This window comes from Peromyscus californicus, unplaced genomic scaffold, assembly GCF_007827085.1.
Source record: "Peromyscus californicus insignis strain IS unplaced genomic scaffold, ASM782708v3 Scaffold_6__1_contigs__length_162567912, whole genome shotgun sequence".
NCBI lineage: Eukaryota > Metazoa > Chordata > Mammalia > Rodentia > Cricetidae > Peromyscus > Peromyscus californicus.
The window spans coordinates 32,504,816-32,519,677 of NW_026294584.1; the positions used below are offsets into that span (position 1 = coordinate 32,504,816).

At 39.3% G+C, this 14,862-nt stretch overlaps 1 protein-coding gene across 1 annotated transcript; it reads left to right on the forward strand.

Moving 5' to 3' along the window:
• Positions 1–430: 430 nt before the first annotated feature.
• Positions 431–6,642, forward strand: Lsm8 (LSM8 homolog, U6 small nuclear RNA associated). The gene is made up of 4 exons (XM_052721102.1): positions 431–572; positions 1,552–1,592; positions 4,015–4,142; positions 6,186–6,642. The coding sequence occupies exons 1-4, from the start codon at positions 542–544 to the stop codon at positions 6,274–6,276; spliced, it is 291 nt and encodes a 96-aa protein (XP_052577062.1). The 5' UTR covers positions 431–541; the 3' UTR covers positions 6,277–6,642.
• The last annotated feature ends 8,220 nt before the right edge of the window (positions 6,643–14,862 follow it).

Consider the following 14,862-nt stretch of genomic DNA (forward strand, 5'->3'; position numbering starts at 1 on the left):
GTGCTCACTTTGCACTGCGCCATTTGCCTTTTTGGACTTTGTTGGCTCACGCTTGGGGAAAGCTGGACTCCCTCCACCCTGCGTCTACGTTGCCTGTGAGAACAAAAAAGCTCTTCTCCTCCCTGGATCGCCGAGCAAACATCTTATCTCGTGTGTCTTCCGGCACAGCGTGTCTTCCCACACTACCTCAGTCACTACCCCAGTGCTTGCCCTAGCTAGCGCCCTCCCCGCGTCTCCATCCAGCCCACCTTCCGGGAGAGCGCCTCACTTCCGCCTCTCCCCGCCTTCGTCTAGCTCCTCCTACTGATCGCCGCCCGGAAGCCCAGCGGAAACACACTGCGCAGGCGCCCTAGTCAGCACCGCCCTACTTCCTGTTTGTCCGGCTCCTTTCAATTGCGGATTGGCTACCGCTAAGGCCTGGGAAGTCTCGCGATATTTGTCTTCAGCCGCGGGCGCGAACCGGTACCTGTTGCTCGCGGGCCGTGATCTCGTCCCCTTGTTCCCGGTTCCTCCTATTCCCGGAACCTCCGGGCCCAGCAGCATGACGTCTGCCTTGGAGAACTACATCAACCGTATCCTCGGGCGGGCGGCTGCTCAGGCCGCGGCGCGGGGCGGGACCGGAGGCCGGGGGCGCGGGCGGCGCGGGGGGAACTCGGGTCCCGATCCGCGGTGGGATCATCCGGACCCACCCGGGGCTCTTTCCCCCCCCATCACAGATCCCAGTGTCCTCAGAACTTTCCTGCAAGTAGCCTTTCGATTGATTGTTCCAGACTCCGTAAGGCTTGTGTGTTCCAACACTGGGAATAAGATGAACTGTTTTCCTAAGGACTATCAGTTTGTAGTTACTCGCAGGCTTGCTGTTTCTTCGGGGGTAGCATAAATAGAAAGATGGTTCTCAAATTTGAATTTCGGGCCCCTACCTCCACTTCAAGTGTCTGTGCGATAGAATAAAAAGAAAGCTTGTAGTCGTCATGGGGTTTAGTGAGAGGCAAGGAGCTTTCCAAAGCCCTTATACAATTTTAAAAGATAACTGCTGCTTTAAAGTCAGGACAGAAACATTGCACTGAGCATATGCACAAAGAAGAAACAAAAAAATACAGAAGAGCTTTTAGTGAAGCAAAGATTATTGGTACTTGATGGCTTCAGTTATGACCAGGTCTTGGACTAGAAGGGTCTTAACATGCTAAAAATGATGCAGCATTGATTAACACTCATCCAATTTTTATTTCAGAGGTGAAGAAATGGGTCTAAGAAAGGAAGGAACTGTCTTGCTCAGGGTCATAGATTGAAACCATTGCTTTTTAAACCAGGGTCAAACGTCACAGACTACACTCTTCTTCTATTTGATTAAGTGTTTTCAAGGTAGAATTGAAATAAGTTTTTTAACAAACTTAAGTTTTCCCCCTCATGAGCGTGGCTGTGTTCCATCTTAATTCCGCCACGTTTTTTTTTTTTCTTTTCTTTTTTAAGTAATTGAAACCATTTCCTTACCAGGCTGAAAGTTTTCAGTTTGTAATCTCTAAGAAATACTTCCCTTGACTCAGTTCTCAGGAACCGTTGCTGTTATCACTTCTGATGGGAGAATGATTGTGGTGAGTAGCATTTTTATTCTTCTCTTTCTTGTAGGCTGATTGTAAGTAACATTTCTGAACTAATGTTCAAGTACCACAGTATAACTTGGATTCTAGTGTTATTGTGATTCAGCTGACAAACCCCTGTCTATTGACTGCCAATATAACTTCTCTAATAAACCTTGAAGACTTCTGACACAAAGTGCAGAGCTGTTTAATAAGCTGACTCATTTTCTTCTTGTTTTATTTCCATTCCATTCCCTTTTGTTTGTTTGTTTGTTTTTTATTTAGAGATCTTTAACGATTTACATATGCATATGCTTTCTATAGGTTGCTTAACAGTGGGGAGATCCAATCTGAGAAATGAGTATTCAGTGATTTCATTGTTCTTCAAAACAGTGAATGCAGTTTCAGAAACTAAGTTAGCTATGACTTCACTAGGGTATGATCTTTGGGACCATTGCTTTAATCTGCTGTCTCTGAAATATTTCTTGCATGACTGTAATTTAATCCCATGTTTTCTCATTTGTGATTTCAGTTATTTTTTCTTAAAGATTTATTTTTACTCATGTTTGTGTGTATGTCTGTGTGAATGCCTGCCTTGTGTGTGGGGCTACACTACACAAATAGCCCAGAAGACTTTGTCAGGTACACTGGACCTGGAGTTACAGGCAGTTGTGAGACACACTGTGTGTGGGTGCCAGGAAGGGTCCTTTGGAAGAACAGTATATGCTCTTAGTCACTGAGCCATCTCTTCAGCCCCTTTATTTTCTTCTTAATCCTTTGGATTCTGAGCAATACCAGTCAAAGGGATAGACTGCCATAGACTAAATGTATATCATGTGCTAAGAATTTTTGTGTGTTACTTAGTGTGCAAACAACCTTGTGAAGAACTACCACTTACATTGTAGATTAGGAACCAAGTTTAGGAAAAAACAAAAAAAAAAAAAAACGAGTTACTTTCCCAGACATTCAGTATAGCAAAGTGACAAAACTGTAGTGTTGTAAATTGTGTTTTATTCCAAAACCAAGATTATGTCCCTTGCTTGTTCTTAATAAAGGACACAAATATGTAGGATTTTGTTTGTTTGTGGTAGTGGTGAGTTCACAGTCTTAAATTTGTGAACTGTGGGCAATTAGTAATAAGTAATTAGGAGTATGTTAGTTTCAATACTGTAAGAGGTTTGTTACTTAATTTGCAAATAGCTGATTTTTGAAAACCTCATGTTTAAATTTCTTATTTCTGTTAGAAAATGTTTATAGAAGAAAAGCTAAACAGAAACATTAGATTCAGTAGTTCTGTCTTTTTTTTTTTTGGTTTTTTGAGACAGGGTTTCTCTGTGTAGCTTTGCGCCTTTCCTGGGACTCACTTGGTAGCCCAGGCTGGCCTTGAACTCACAGAGATCGAATTGGCTCTGCCTCCCGAGTGCTGGGATTAAAGGCGTGCGCCACCACCGCCCGGCCAAGTAGTTCTGTCTTTATCACATAGTCACCTGACAAAATATTTGCATATAAAATGAAGGCGAGAAGACCCTTTTAGGGCTTTATGGTAACCACCATTTGCTAATTGCTATAGTAAATAGTCTAATTTGTTTTTCTTCCCAATTCCCAGATTATAAGTTTTTATTTATTCCATTCTGATTTTATATAATTATGGCTTTAAGAACATGGGAGTTTAATGGTGGACCCAAGAGATTAACCACCCAAATCCAAAATAAACTATTTCTTCACAAACTTAAACAGCATTCCTGATATACGTTTTTCTGTAGCCACATAATTTTTCCTGATTGTTTCCTTCAACTTAAGTTTCTGATTATTTCGGCTCTATATATGTCTACTGTAATACTAAGAATTCAATAGTACATACACACAAGACACAATATTGGCAACAAGGATATACTGAATGTTAGCTGTAACTTCCATGTGATTTTGTGTGTATTTATAGATTAATTTTTTGGAAAGCATTGTTTACAGCAGAATAAATAGCGTGGTTACTTTGTGATCTGGCTCTAGAGCTCCTCTTGTTTTTCTATACTGAATCTACTGTTTACTATCCATGAAATCTTGAATCATCATTTTCTGGAGCATCGGGTCCCGAATTTGAAGTGGACAAAACACTATACTATCTCCAAGGAGAAGAAAAGTGGAGGTGATTTGTGCAGTGTATTTCTTTAGCCAGCGCCTTTCACTAAGAAGTAACATACAGTGATCCGTTGTATGGCTGGTTTGTGCGTCTCCTTATTATTAATGTTAAAAAAAATCATTTTATCTTCAATGTGTCTTTTTTTAGTTTGTGTTCTTAGTGCTAGTTCCTAGACTGTGTGAGTTTACTTACTTGGAAGTGCTAGTGCCTGGGTGTCCTTTGCAGCTGCACCATAGGTTCCTGGTACAAGTGTTTCCCGTCATAAAGCATTTTGTTTTTTCTTGCATGTTTTCTTTCCAGGGAACACTAAAAGGTTTTGACCAGACCATTAATTTGATTTTGGATGAAAGCCATGAGAGGGTGTTCAGCTCTTCACAAGGAGTAGAACAAGTCGTATTAGGATTATACATCGTGAGAGGTGACAATGTGTAAGTAAAATAAGTCATTTTGAGTAAAGTTACATTTTCACTACTGGTGTGCTTGCGTTATGGAAGAGAGATTTTCCCCAATTTATATAATGTTATTCATACATTAATAGAATTGTGTATTTATCTGTTTTGCAGATATAGTTTATCTTGTATTTAATTTATGCTTTTTATGGTTAGATACCTCAGGAACCAGCTAAAGTGGTCTCTTCACAAACCAGATATTTATTTCCTGAGACTTCATGTTCATTTACTTATCAACTTATATGATGTTATCCATATGTAATAGAATTGCGCATTTATCTGTTGTGCAGATACAGTTTATCTTACATGTAATTTATACTTTTTATGTTGAGACCTCAGAAACCAACTAAAGTCTTCTCTTCACAAACTAGACATTTACCTCCTGAGACTTCATGTGTGTTTACCTATTTGAAAATTGGCCTTTGAACGTAGAGTCTTATACATGCAGAACATGCGGTCTCCCACTGATGTGTGCTCTCCAGCTCTCTTTACTTTTTACATTTTGAGACCAGGCTTTTCTAAGTTGCTTAGACTGACTTTGAACTTTGATCCACCTATTACCACAGCCTCTGTGTATCCTAAACCACTGTTTTGTATGTGTTTCTAATAGGAAAGTGACTTGGATAGGCCCAGCAAGTGCCCTGCTTTGCACCAAATTCTTTCTTGAAGAGGCTTTTTAACATCTTGGAAAATCTCTTTAAAAATCTCCTGTTTGGGCTATTTTAAATAATTTGGGCTCATTTAGCTGTCACCATTTTAGTGAACTGGATGTACTTAACATGTCCCATGAAAAACCCGTTGTCTTGAATTGAGGACACTGACAGTCTAGGTGGAGAATATCTTAGAGGTGGCCATTTGACAAAGACTGTAACTGTTCTGAGCAGTACACCTACTTGCTTTGTGGAGATGTATTTGAGAAGTGCCTGGTGACCAAGGAACTAAATTTGAATTTTGGAGTTTGGGGGATTTTTTTTGTTGATGTTTTTGCTTGTTTGTTTTGGTGTTTTTTTCTTTTTTGATAGGTAACCTTGGCTGACCTGGAGCTTGCTGTATAGCCCAGACTTTTTTCATTCTCCTTCCCAAGTATTAGGATTATAGGACTAATCTGCCTTATGTGGCTAAAATTTAAATTTAATTTAAATGTTTCTAGAATACTGTGAAGAGTCAAAATATGATTACAGGACAGCAAAAGATATTAGTAACTTTAGGTGATTTGAAGGGCTATGTAAGATGATAGGAGAAGGGATACTTAATTCATTTAATGGACTGTAAGTTTAATTCATTAGTGAATACTGTAAGTTTATCTTAAAAAGAATATGTGCTTTATTCACTTAACATTACCCGAAACCTATGTGGTAAATAGGTAGATTGCTCCTTAATCAAAATTGGGTTTATAATTTATAAAGTGTTTTCTGGAGATGAATTTTAGGTGAAATTATAACGTGAGTAGTAAAGGATGAGCCAGAGCAGAGGGCCCCTTGTCCTCTGACCACAGCAGAACAGATGAAACATGGTACTGTGAGTGAGTGGACTCATTGATTTTTAGAGTGCCTCCTATGTCTACGTACAAAGAAACCAAAATTGGACATTTACCCTAAACCTACTGGGGCTATAACCTGCTTTTAAGAGCTCATGAAAAAGACCTGGAGTTTTAAGAATGTTTGTAAGTAAATGGATTAGCGTCTTTGTTAGTAGCTTGCAATTGCCCCCTTGGGGGCTTTTGTTTGACTGTAAGTAAATGCAGCAGATCAACCATTAGTTTTCAAAGATCCGATGTTCAAACACATGGCAGTATCTCTTTAATATTTGTTCCTTAATACTGCCTTCACATTGTTTCTCGAGTGCTCTGACTACGTGAGTAATTCAGTGAGTCATAAATGGCATTTGCTCCCCACCTTACGCTTTTACTGCACCTTCTCAGTGCCATGTTTGGGAGATGCTGTAGTTCATGGGATTTTAGAATTGTATGGAAGTTTATTTCAGCATGTACTTAACTCTTATCTGTTCCCACACTAACAATAGGGCAGTCATTGGAGAAATTGATGAAGAGACGGACTCTGCACTTGACTTGGGGAACATCCGAGCAGAGCCTCTGAACTCTGTAGCACACTGAAGACTCAGCATGTGCTTAGATGGCTGTAAATCCTGTACAGAAACTACTTGTTCCGAAGATGGTGTTTAGATTTTTTTATGAGTGTGTAATTGTGGATTTTGACTTTGTGTTCGTATATGGTGTTATGTAAATTTAAATATTTCTACATTTTTATTGGGAAACGTTGCCTAAATTAATAAATGTGGTTGCCTCATTTATTTTTCTACTAAATGATATAAAAATCTAAGGATCATTTTGAAAACTTAGGAAATACTATTACTTTTGGTAATTTACTATTTATGGAAAATTGGCTGTAAAGAGAATTATTGTAACATACGTGCAAATAATAGTAATAAATGAGACGTGTTTCTTTCTGTGTTTTTTTTTTTTAAAGAAAGTAACTAGACAGTACATTGTCTTCTACAGGTACCTGAGTCGTACCTGAGATGTTTATCCCACTTCCCTATAGTGGTTGAAGAATTGTTCCTTAGGTCTAAGAGATGTGAATAAACATTTTGGTTGAGTAATGAAACAAATTGCAAACTTAAATTGCAACAAAAATTAGTAGGGAAGTAAGAATGACCAGGAGGATGTAGATAAATCTTTAGATGCCCAGTAATCTCGCAGAATTTAGTATCTGAAAACAGATTCTGTGTACCTCAAATACTGTTGTACTGCTGAATCTTTTAAAAAAAATGGGGTATGTCTGCCATTAAAGGAGCTTGTGTTCAGTGTTGTGGGTATTTACTTAAATCCAGAGCAGTGCTCTGCTGCCACAATCTGTCTGTTCCATGAAGCTGCTTTCTTGACTTTTCAAAGAATTCATAGAAGCAGTGTTGTAGGTCATGTTTACATACTTTAAGCATTCACAAAACTCAATTTCATGTGTGGGCCAAATGGGTATCTGGATAGAATAGAAAAATGTGTACATTCTTGTAATTCAAATAAAATCAGTCTTTTTAATGTTTTCCATTTTTTAACTAAGTGCAAAAATTTCTGTAAAGATCTGAATAGTAAAACTTTGATGCTTAAAGGTCCTGTGTTCTTGACAGCAATTGCTTGCCTCTCTGGTTACAGCATAAGCAGCAGTAGATAATAAATGTATAGTCTTGGTTCTTCCCAGCAGAACCTCATTTATAAAACAAGCAGGCTCTATTTGGCCTGAATACCATAATTTTATAACAGCTTAAAATATGTTCAAAAGGAAAAGATAATGGACAGTTTGGGTAAGTTCTGAAGTGGGCCCTTTTCAGAGTTCATTAACACTTAGTATTCAGAATCAATGTAATTGGGTTAGACAAAAAGCCTTGTGAGGAAAGTTTAGGAAGTACTATCATGCCTAGCCTGTAATGTAAACTTGTATAGACAGTAATAAAATTAATGTGATACAAAATGGATAAAGCAAGTAAGGTTAGGGACTACTATGAGCCAGATAGGATTTTTTAATATACAGTACTCTGTTTCAAAACCAGTTCCAAAAATTAAGCTAGATGTGTAACACTTTTTCAAAAAGTTTTATTCAAATACTACAAATGAAGTCCACACACCTTTTCCCAAAACTACTTGTCATACTATGTTTTCTTGATGAGTCTGGATAAACCATCTGGAATGCTTTATTTTATGGAAGAAGTGAATGACCAGAGACCAAAAGGCTGATTATTGCTGGATGTGTGTGACTCTGCTCACAGCCACTTCAAACAATTTCTTTTGCACGAGAGCTATAAGAGAATGTCTAGTTTCTATGTGGTATTAAGGTTTTTAATGCTCGTTAATGAGACTTATTCTGGAGTCAATATTTCCAAAGAGCCACAAGTCAATTTTTTAAATTGTATCTGTGCTTTGTGACTCAGACAATGCAAAACTGAAAACCAGCTTATTGACAGTGAGTTTAAAAATGTTTCTTGGCGAGCTATTTTCACTAAAATTGCGTGAAGGGGGCAAAACAGGCCTTTATAAATTGGCGGGGGCGGGAGGGTTTATTTTCTTTGCAGTTGAACAGGTAATTCTTAAAAAACAGTTCAACATAACATTACTTTTAGGTTAAATCACTTTGTTAAATGGCTTCATGCTGGCAGTTTGGATTTAAAAATACTAAAGTATTTACAAAATACTACAAAGCCATAGACACTAAAGATAAATTTTTATTAATATTTCTTTAAAAAAATACACCCCTAGAAGAGCATTCTCAAAATTTAAAGCTAATATGAGAATACAGAGGAATAAAAAACGTGATTCCACTGATATATAGGATAACCATGTCAACATTTCTCCTAACACTGGAAGAATTGACTTCAGTGGATAAGAATGCAAACAGCGTCTTCATAATGCTATGTGAACTCATTTGCCTAGTAGGCATTTCTAACGCAGCCTTTCACCCATAGTGTGATATATTCTGGGCATTTTGAGTGCATATCATTTTCCAGGTGTAATGCTGGGATGCTTCCTGTAGTGATCCTTTTATATGTGGAGACGCTGAAGCTCTTTATTCATCCAGGAATTTCTAGTTATTCCCATGACCTGAAAATAGAGTATCGAGATGGATTATCATTACTCGGATTGATGGATAGTCCTCTGAACTGGTCCCATTAAAGTTCCCTGTGGACTAAAATTTTTGATCTCTACTCATTGATCTTGGTTTACTGCATCTATAATGGAACAAATGGGAGTAATTGTTAAGATGAACCAGGCACTTGACTACCCCACTGAGTCTTTAAGATTCCATTTTATTTACTGGAGGCTCTCCCCTCTTCACCCCTTTAGAACACAGTGTACTCTGGCTTAATTGAATCTTGGGCAAATGAGATAAAATTGCATTGTTTCCATTGGAGACTAGAAGGAAGTGTTCACAAGAAACTAGCTCCATCCAGTTGTACACAGATGTATGAGTAGTGGGGTTCCGTTCTGACCAGCTGAGCATTCATTCAGTTGTGAAATCGCTGGTTCTGCTCCACAGAGCTGTTTTTAACACTTGGTAAGTGGTGCTGTGATTACCATTCCTCCCCGTGACCTGGGCTTAGTTGTGCGTCGTGACTTCATACTGCCTCCAATGACCATTACTTCCTTTTCTAAGTGTCAGGGACACTTGTCGAGCTGCTAATAAATACCATCTCTAAGCCAGGGAACAAAATATGCATGTTGATCCTTGGTGAAGCTCCCTTCTATGTGGTACCTCAACCAAATCATCTTAGCACAAAGATTTATGTAAATAAATTCACTAAGTTCTTTTATGTCGTAGGATATAATGTATGAAGCCAGATTCATTTAAAGCTACAATCATCTTTTTTTAAATAGATATAATTCAGCTTGATTTTTTTTTCATTTTTACTTTCCAGTAAAATTTCTACTGTGATTCTATAGATTAGGATGGGGGGGGGGGCAAACTAGAACTCAGCAGCTGCGTTTCCTGCATTGGCTAACTAACCATCTGCTACCTACCAGCAGCATTTGGGAGATGGAGAAGTTGAGAACTCACAGAGATGAGTTGTCTTCAAGACATCTTACAAAGATGAAAAAAATTTCACATTAAACCTTTAAAAAAAAATCTAGCATTTATGTTAGTTAGGTCCTTTTTGTATTTTGTGTATTTTTCATATAATTAAATTACTCTTTTGTTAATCTTCCTTTATCTTTTTGTAGCACAGATAAAGAACTGATATACTCTCAAAATTCCACTCTATTGTCCTATTTCAGTATCCTTTAAAATATATGGTATAACTTCTCTGTTCTCATTAGGGTAGTAGTAAATTATAAGCATTCTGGGTGTTTTCTAAAATTTTTTTTCAGAAATGATACTAATGACAGGGTGACTCGTGTACAAAAGAAGCTGTCTTTCAAGTGGCTCCTCCCCCAACCTTTTTATTAAACGTATTCTTTTCTCATACAATATAATCTGAATATAGTTTTCCCTCCTCCTACTTCCAGTTCCTCCCAACCTCCTATCCCATTCGGATCCACTCCTTTCTGTCTCCCATTCAAAAAGAACAGACTTCTAGGAAGTAACAACAAAATATGACAAAACAAAATAAAAACAGTCATATTCAAGTTGGACAAGGGAAGCCAACAGAAAAATAAATGGGCCCCAAGAGAAGGTACAATAATCAAAGACCCACTCATTTGCACGTTTAGGAGTTCCACAAAAGTATTAAAGTGAAGACTATAGTACACAGACAGAGGACTTGGTGCAGACACATATAAGCCCTGTGATCGCTGTTTCTGTCTCTGTAAGTTAGCATGAGCTCTGCTCAGTTGTTTAGAGGGCCTTGTTCTCCTGGTCTCCTCTGTCCCTTCTGTTGTCCCTGCTCCTTCTGCCTCCCCTGAGCTCTGAGGGGAGGGATTTGATGGAGACATCCTGTTTAAAGCTTTGTGTTCCCAGATCTCTCTCTCTCTCTGTCTCTCTCTCTGTCTCTGTCTCTGTCTCTGTCTCTGTCTCTCTCTCTCTCTCTCTCTCTCTCTCTCTCTCCCTCTACCTCTCCACACACACCCCCTCCCTGTGTAATATCTAGCTGGGTCTCTGTATTTGTTCCCATCCACTGCAGGAGAAAGCCTCCCTGATGATGAATGAATAAGGCACTGATATATGAGTATGAGTATAGAAGAATAATATTAGGAATCATTTACATTTTTTTTAAGACCAGTAGTATTTGGTTTTACTCTAGGTCTCTGGCTCTGGGCTATCTAGTATCTAGTCTCCAGTTTTTGGTTACCTAAGCAGTGTTGGGTATGGGTTCCGTCTCATGGAGTGAACCTTAAAATCAAATCAGACACCTGTTGGTTACTCCCACAAGATTTGTGCCACCATTGCTCTAGCTTATTTTGCAGGCAGGACAGATTATAGATCAAAGGTTTTATGATTCTGTTGCTGTTTTCTTTTGGTAGCCTGCAGAGTACTTTTCCCTGTCAGACACTTGAATGCGGAAGTGAAGGTTCTTTGTAGGCACCAACTCAACCTCTCCATGTTCAATGAATTATGTGGATGTTGTCTTAGCTATGGGGCCTTGCTGTTAGTTTGTGGAGAGAAATTTATTGTCTTGGCAACAGCCTGGGTTGTTTGGGGATTTCCATGGGGACCCTTTCTGTAGTCAGAGCTTTTCTGTGTCCCATCTTGCCGCTGATCAGGACAAATCTCTCCCACTCCCGTCCCCCAAGTAAACACACAGAGGCTTATATTAATTATAACTGCATGGCCATGACTCAAGCCTTTTGCTGGCTAGCTTTTATATCTTAAATTAGCCCATAACTATTCATCTATATATCGCCACATGTTCCATGGCTTTACCTGCGTCCCATTACATGTTGCTCCTTGGGCAGCTGGCATCTCTCAGCCTTCTTCCTGTCTCTCTTTTTGAAATTTCTACCTGCCTCTAAGCTGCCTTGCCATAGGCCAAAACAGCTTTATTTATCAACTAATCAGAGCAACACACATTTGCAGCATAAAGAAAGACATTCCCCCATCACCTTTCTGCTAACAACTCAATTGGATAAGACCCAGTTCCAGTACTGGAAGCTTTATTTGGTGACAAAAGATGACCAGTTGGAGTTCCTTCTCCCTCATTAACTGGAGATTCATTAGGATTGCCTTCATATATTAAGTGTCTGCTACACTTGCTGTCCATTCCACCCCTCAAATGCCTTTCAATCCTAGCAGTCTCTCCCCTCATTCCCCACCTCATCCCACCTCCCAACCCCTTCCCACCTCATCCTCTCATTCTCATCCCTCCCCCATTCCCACCACCAGTCTACCCATAAAGTTTATTCTATCTCCCACTCCCAAGGAGATCCATGTGTACCCTCTAGTCCCTTCCTCTACACGTAACATCTCTTGGTCTATGGATTGTAGCTTGGTCATCATTTATTTGATGGATTATATCTAGATATAAGCTAATACATACCATATTTAGATTTCTGGGTCTGGGTTACCTCACTCAGTATGATTTTTTCTCTAGTTCCATCCATTTGTCTGCAAATTTTATGTCATTTTTTAAAAGAGCTGAGTAATACTCCATTGCGTAAATGTCTGGCTTTTGTTTTCATGTATACTGGATTTGCAAATACTTACAATGAGAAGTGAACAATTGTTACTGTGTTTGAAATATGTTGAACAACAATACAGAAGTAGTACTGAGTGGGTAGGAGGTGCCTGGAAATAGCAATGTGTCATGCGGTATACTGTGTGTGTGTCAGTACTTCAAGGGGAGAATATGTACAGGATAATACATGGGAGAACATGTACAGGGTAATACATGTTTTGCTTAATTTGCTTCACATATAGAAAATCAGATATTACAATAAATTGCACTCTGCAGACAGGAAAAATGAAGTTGGTAGAGAATGTTGCACTGTAATTGATAACAACTTTAAATGACATGAAGTCACAATAAGAGCTAAAATCTTTTAAGTCATGTATGGTGGCCCCGAATGCCTTTAAGTCTAACACGTGAGTGGCGGAAGCATGAGGATTACAAATTTGAGGCCAGCCTATGGGTTAAACGTGGTCACAAAACCAAAAGAGGTAAGCATAGGAAAGGGGCCTGTAGGGAAAGAGGAAGATTGACTGCTTGAGGAGGGGATGAGAGAAGGTAGGCATTATTGTAATCAGAACACTTTGTATGCGTGTATGAAATTGTCAAAGAATAAATTTACTAATAAAATGGCAGATGTTTAAAGCATTGTATTTTAAAAGCACTTAGCTCTCTCATTCATTTCTGGCTGATGGAGAAAAGGGGCAGAGACACTTAAGTTGAGACAAATAAGTGGGATGATTTTTCTCAAGGCGTTTTGATTTAGGGGTTCAGGCCAGTGTGGCCTACCACAAAAGGTACATTCTGGGGTGTGGTTTGGCTTGTAATGCCAGCCTGTCAATTCTTATGTCTTGTTCCAGTGAGAGTAAGATGACCACCTGCCTTCTTTGGGTTGTGAAGACCCATAAGCACTTAAAACAGTCTGAAACATACAAATCAGTCAGTACTAACAGTAGCAGCTTCATCCTAACAATGGTGAACTCTTAAGCAACTTAACATGACTCAGGAAAACTCAAAATTAAGAGGATTTTGGGGGAGAAAGGCTGATAAAATGACAGAGGGCTTTGGGAAATGAAAATAAATTCTTGGGCAAAGTAACGTGTTGCTTTGATTACCGAGATGAAAAGCCAAGAAGAGAAAGCACAGAGAAAAACACCTGAAGCTGAGTGGTTCGAATGGTAAGTCCGATTTGTGAGTGTGGAGAGGTGACTGGGAATGGGCCAGTCCGATTTGTGAGTGTGGAGAGGTGACTGGGAATGGGCCAATCCGATTTGTGAGTGTGGAGAGGTGACTGGGAATGGGCCAGTCTGATTTGTGAGTGTGGAGAGGTGACTGGGAATGGGCCAGTAAAACTTCATTTCCTGAGTTTATGTCCTCACTGTCAGGGAGGTGGCAGGCCTTGTCAGGAGGGGATTGCAGACAATACACAAAATGCATGCCAGAGATGTAAATGCTTCTGTGTATGAAGATGTGGGAAGCCATGAGGAGTCTTCACGAAAATAGATCAACTTAGGGTAGGCCCTTAAAGACAGTAACTATTAGCATAGATGTTTAATAAGAATTTTCAAGTTGGTACACAAGAAGGCAGGGACGGGAAAGATGTGGTAATATAGCAATGTATAGGTTATGGCTCCTGCTCTAGACAGAAAACTTCTGAGTCTTTGAAATAGCTGAGCAGTGAATGTGTGCATATGCCTACAGCCCTGGCAATGCTGTATTCAATAAGCTCCAGTAGCTAAGGCTAGGCAAATGGGAGCTGCATATATTCATTTGACTATGACTATTCCTGTTTACCCAAAGCAGTAAAGGTCAACTGAGTGGATCTGGTGGACAACACATTGCCCATGTTATCAGATATTGTTGTCTAGAGAGCTCGGTGGTGTGTGCATTCACATGGGAGGCAGGTCTGATTCTTCTCTAATTTCATCTTATGTACCTTTTCACTGTGATAAGCTAGAGCCATGACAGCCATATTGCTTAGTTCTCTGAATCTTCATGTATCACTGAACCTCAGGGTGGTCCTGAGCACCCCACCTACTGCCCAAGTAAAACTGTATTTAAAATTGTGAAGGAAGAAGGGGCAAGTACTAGGACAGAATTTGTTATTCAGCCTTAGAGTGGAAAGTGGGTTTTGTTTGGAAGATTCAAAATCTTAACTGTGTTGTCAAGACACTACCAGCTCAGTGGCATTAAGCAAAACCTGTGACCAGAGGCAAATGGTTTTATAAAGCTTCTGCAGCAGCTCACCTGTCATCTGATATATTTTCAGACATGATAGAAGCTGGAAGCACAGACCTTCAAAAATAGGTATGTAAACCCAGATATTATTCTCACCTTTGAAGCTGCTAAAGAAGGACAGTTATTGAAGTAATTGTTAAATTTTAAGTAATTTGATCAGTTATTGTAGTAATTTGTTCAAAAAGAGGCACCAGTTGCTAGACACTGAGCTAGGAGCCGAGAGCTAGGAACTTTGATCAAAACAGTCTTTTTTTACTTGGAATCTGTGGTCCATTCTCTTAGCCACTCTCTGGAAAATCTGGAAGACAAGAGTTGGGGGAAGGTCTCATCCACTTCTCCTTCACAGGGTCAT

Coding starts and splice junctions, on each gene's coding strand:
- Lsm8 (XM_052721102.1), top strand. CDS start 542: ATGACGTCTGCCTTGGAGAACTACATCAACC. Junction 1,593..4,014: donor CTGATGGGAGAATGATTGTG/GTGAGTAGCATT, acceptor TTTTCTTTCCAG/GGAACACTAAAAGGTTTTGA. Junction 4,143..6,185: donor ATCGTGAGAGGTGACAATGT/GTAAGTAAAATA, acceptor CACTAACAATAG/GGCAGTCATTGGAGAAATTG.